The 5000-nt window shown below is 41.7% G+C and overlaps 1 protein-coding gene across 1 annotated transcript in view; it reads right to left on the bottom strand.

The window, feature by feature from the left end:
* LOC101854080 (doublesex- and mab-3-related transcription factor A2) overlaps positions 1 to 5000 on the bottom strand; it is a 36780-nt gene that overhangs the window by 2827 nt on the left and 28953 nt on the right. Inside the window, exon 2 of the mRNA XM_005096874.3 lies at positions 1 to 435. This exon is cut by the window's left edge and continues 2827 nt beyond it. Coding sequence (XP_005096931.1) covers positions 1 to 435 — 435 coding nt within the window. The remainder of the gene's footprint in view (positions 436 to 5000) is intronic.

The raw sequence follows: 5000 nt of genomic DNA, 5'->3' as shown, positions 1-5000 counted from the left end.
GAGGGAACACGCGGCAAAGCATGTCCAGTGGAGATCGCCGCCCCATGCCGCCAGCCGTCGCGGCAGCCATCATGGTTTCTTCTAGAGATGCCATAGCGTGCTGCTGTTGCGTCAACGCGTCGTTTTTTGTCATGAGCCCTGACACTGGTGGTGGCGCTGTGGGGACACCGGGGGTGGCCACGTAGCTTGTGGTAGGGACAATGGGGACAGGGGCCGAACCTGGGGTCAGGGGAGGGGAGCGGAGGGTAGGGGAGCTGTCGTGACCCCTGGCGTGAATTGGAGAGGAACAGTTGGGTCCGTGAGTTGTGGGTGTGCTGCAGGGGCGGGGCGAGTCTTGGCTTCCCGTTGAGTTGGGCGTGTCCCGAGCGGTGAGGGAGGCGGGGCTGGAGCTGAGCCGATCCTCACTGTCTGTGTCTTTGCGGGCTCGCTTGGCAGCTGTTCGGGGTGGGGGGGGGGAGAAAAAATAATGAAAATAACAATTAAATAAAGAACAATGTAAAGGATGTAATACAAAGAGGTAGAAATAGTTGAAGTGAAAAACGTAACATCAATCCTCATCATCACGCATCATTTTCGTCTTCATCATCATCATCATCGTCACTATCATCATCATCATCGTCACTATCATCATCATCATCATCATCATTAGCATCATGATGATGATGATCATCATCATCATCACCACCATCACCATCACTACGAACTCCATCTTTAAAGACAATCGTCAAGCCGTCCAGCCGTCTGTCCAGTCTATCTATATTTAATTTTGTTTCAACGTATTATTTCCATTTAATTTGTTGGGGGGGGGGGGCGTTTTCCTTTCCATCAATTTTCTTCTTTAAAACCCCACCACTTCATATCAACAACTGACTGACGAGCCTGGCGCCCCTTTTTTTCGGTACTTTTAATCAGGCCATTCAACTGCACACGGCAACATGCACAGTATTGCATAGACCAGTCAGCTCAACACACGACGTTGCATCCTCGCCGTTCACTGATTCCTATCTTCGCACACAGACTCGGAAGGACAGGATCAGAATCAAGACAATGTCGACTCAAAGTTTGGGCTTTTTCAGCTTAAAAGTTAGCTTTAATCTTGTGTAGTTTGCTATACCAAAAAGAGAAACACGATACAATTGTTTTCGACAACCGTGAAATAAATACCTTCTTTTCCTCCGTATTGTTTATTTTTGTTCTTGTTTTGTTTTTGTTTTTTTACTGACGCTTTAGATTTTCAGAATTGAAATGAGATATTATTATATTTTCCATTTTTTATGAAGAAATCTAAAAACGGACAGATAAAACAAGCACAAGAAATTTTGGAAATACGTTACTATTAATTGGAGTTAAATACAAAATGCATGTATTGCTCAGCTCAAAGATGTGGAACTGTTACTTGTCTCGTTATCTAAAGGGTAAATAATGTACCGTAATTTTAAGGCTGCAGCAGTGTTTTTGTTGTGTATTCGTTTATGTGAGTATGAATGTGTATTTGCACGGGCGCGCATGTGCATGCCGGAGACAGTGAGAGTGAAAGAGAGAGAGAGAGAGAGAGAGAGAGAGAGAGAGAGAGAGAGAGAGAGAGTATGTGTATGTGTGTGTGTGTGTGTGTGTGTGTGTGTGTGTGTGTGTGTGTGTGTGTGTGTGTGTGTGTGTGTGTGTGTGTGTGTTTCTTGATTTCCTTGAGTTAAACCCTCACTATACGATACGGGTACAAAATCTTAATAATCTCTAAGCGAGTCGTACAAAGAGAGCCAAAGATCTTTTTTTAGAATCCAACCCTACCTGGACAATATGAATTCAGAAAAAGGGTTGAGTAAAGAAAGCTAATTTTCCTTTAACCTTTAATTGGCTCTTTGTTGTTGTTGTTGTTCTTGAGTTGTTGTTTTATTTTTTATTTTATTTTTGTTTGTTTATTTGTTTGTTCGTTTGTTTGGGGAGGTGACGAGAAGGGGGAATCCCATAAATCACGCTTACATTACTATTTACGTTTGAGGGAAGTTTCCTGCGTAGAAAGTTTCTTAAATGGTGCATTTCACATCCGCTTCATTTTGGCAATGAGAAAGAGAAATGCCGCCTTTATCGGGCTGAGTCACCGTACACGACAACTCAATAACAGCAACAACGGTGAAGAAGAAATAGCGAGAACTATGTTTACCTCAACTTTTTGTTTCGAGAACTCCCGTCCGAAATACAAACCCCTTTTTTTAAAACCATGCTGAAAATGACGTAAAACTAAAACTCATTTAGAGACTGTCGACATTATGAAGCGAGTGCGTAACACTCGGTAGGGCCCGTTGAGGCATTTATCTTCCTCCATCCGTCTGAAGTTTCTATCTGCTCTTTTATTGGAGCCTATCCAGTTACGCCGACCGTGTTCCGCGAAGGCTCGTAAAATCCACCTCTGAGAAGGGCGGCGCTCCAGGCTCAGGTTAACAGGGTTAATCATTTGCATAAGCTGTCGCGCGACCCCAGACTCGAGGGGGTTAGGCGGCGCGCGCTGTCGTCCTTTCTTAGCTGATAATTAATTACTCAAGTCCAAAGCAGAATCCCGGGCTATGGCGAGGTAATTTCGGATTTCGATCTCTTCTCGAGGTGAGGATGAGGAGTAGTGGGGGGGGGGGGTGATGTTAAAATTTGATGCATAACATGTTAACAGCTAATTTAAGTTAAAATAGAATGTTTCTATGATTAAATTATTGATTCTCGCTAAGTTGGCACTCATTTGGATTTGAACCTCAAACGTCCGTTCGTTGGTCAACGCTTTCGAGAAAAACCATAATCGAAACAATCCTCTCTTTCAGAGAGAAAATTCGGAAAACACGACGTAATATGTGTCTAAGTTTGTTTTTTCAGGTGACGGACAAGACAAAGGGTATATATAAAAAACATTTTTTTTAAACTCGAAGTCATTTAAATTCAGAATAATTTCGAATTTAAGAAACTTGAACCCAGTACTTCCACACCATGTTCAACTGTGTTTTGTTTTGGTTTAAATATTCATTTTATCTGTACTGTTTGTGATCAGAGGACTAATTCGGAATGACCTTTATAAACGGAATTAAGGAGAAACAGAATTACACAACAAGGCACAATGTCGCTCTAAAAAAAGAAAGTAGGAAAAAGTCTCTAATGCCTTTCTAATGCCAAGAGGGAGGATTGCCTTAACTTCTATAAACTAGCCCAGCGTACAATTTATGGATTCCCTTAACAGACTCCGCTCTAAGTGCTCCTCTCTTGTACATAATTTCTCTAGGCTTCCACAGTGATTTAGACTACAAGTGTTAGGTTTTCTTTCGAAGTTACTGCGCACATTTAAGGGTCATTTGCAAATCCTTTACCCCTGTCTACCTCATCTTTCAATCGTGAAAAATCACGGAGAGGAAATCGAGCCAACACGCTGCAGGAGAATGTAAAACGAAGTGGCTTTTCCAGTAACCTTCAGACCAGTTTCCTCTCGGACAAGAAAGCGTCGAAACAACAAAAGAACATTAGAGCAGACAGATATCAATCTCAACTAATCGATCTTGGGCTAATTAACATGATCGTGATACCTGCGGCAGGGCGGGGTGCCCGTGTATGGCTGGTCAATACATTTTTGTTTCAGACTGGTGCCATAATATGTGTTTGTCCTAGGTAGCCAATGAGACGAGAAGGTTGCGAGGTCGGAGGGGAGAGAGAAATGTGCAGTAGCAGTCGTTCTATCTAACACGAGCGGAAGTCGGCCGCCAGGGCACTTGGCAGGCAGCAGGAAATAAATGGGGTTATTTCACACAACTGATTCCTCTCTCAGAACTGCTTCAATGACATTTAAAGAAAGTGTGAGATAAATAGAATTGCTATTCACTTTGCTCACGATTTCTGTTCTATTTATTATTTGATACATTTTGTTACAATGATGTACAAAATAAACGTTTTTATTACCTAACATTCACCTCGCGTTTAACGCTTTCGCTACGAAGAGTTTAGTATTATTAGAATGCACTATTTATGCTATTTAGAGCTGGTCAGAAAAAGAAAAAAAAAGGCAACGACTGAGTTAAAAACAAAGGGGAATTCAGGCTCAGCCCTGTGGCATGTTTTATGCCTTGGCCCTCTTAAATGGTACAGCGTGGTGCTCTACAAGTCTCTGGTGTTTCCTGAGGAGACAGATCCGTGGGAAGGGCCACAGAGATCATCTGTTCGGAGACACGATTAGGACGGGACAGACGGCAGGAATCTGTTTCCAATCTGTAGCATTTTGTTTACCAATTGGAAAGAGGAGATTATTGTTCGAAGAATTGTGTTCTCAACGTATCAGATGAAATGAAAAAAAAAGTAACGGATTCGGGGGTTTATGAAGGCCAAAGTATCGATACATAAAGAATTTCTTTGAAAGGGTCAATAGTACTGGAAATAATTATCTTAGTCAGAATTTTAAACTATTTGAAATAAAAATGTTGTCTTTAAAAGGGGAGATGAGCTGTTTTCACAAATTGTATGTCCAAGTAGCAAAATATTGAACAATGAAAGAAAAAAAAGTTTTAAAATATCCACATCTGCACAATAATTATCATAGAGAGCAGTACAAATACACCAGCTTTCAAATGATTCTGAGATTGTAGCCTATCTTGATTTGTAACTCCGCTAAAAGCAGGAATGATCAACGAAAAAATGACGTGTAGCCCAAGCAATGATACTAGCATTTGCTCAGGCCAATATTCAGTGTATATTGCTCAGAACGATGCGTGCGTTATCAGTTCTCCGACTACGCGTCTCTTTACTTGAATGTTTGAACACATTGTGACAGACCCCGCAATCTGGTGAGATCTAGGAGTTTCTGTATTTGAAAATCGTTTGAGAAATGCGACGTCGAGACTGTTTTCCCTTTCTCGGATTTCGCTCTCGTCTCACGACAATGTGTCAATACATTTTCCAGATTCTTTTGTTTCTTCTTACACATGGACTGTAATTTTTTTGGCCTTTCATATCTCTCTCTCTCTCTCTCTCTCTCTCTCTCT

The sequence above is a fragment of the Aplysia californica genome, unplaced genomic scaffold (assembly GCF_000002075.1).
Source record: "Aplysia californica isolate F4 #8 unplaced genomic scaffold, AplCal3.0 scaffold00140, whole genome shotgun sequence".
In the NCBI taxonomy this organism is placed as follows: domain Eukaryota; kingdom Metazoa; phylum Mollusca; class Gastropoda; order Aplysiida; family Aplysiidae; genus Aplysia; species Aplysia californica.
The sequence above is the reverse complement of the archived record's forward strand: the minus strand, read 5'-3'. Positions and strand labels throughout refer to the sequence as shown.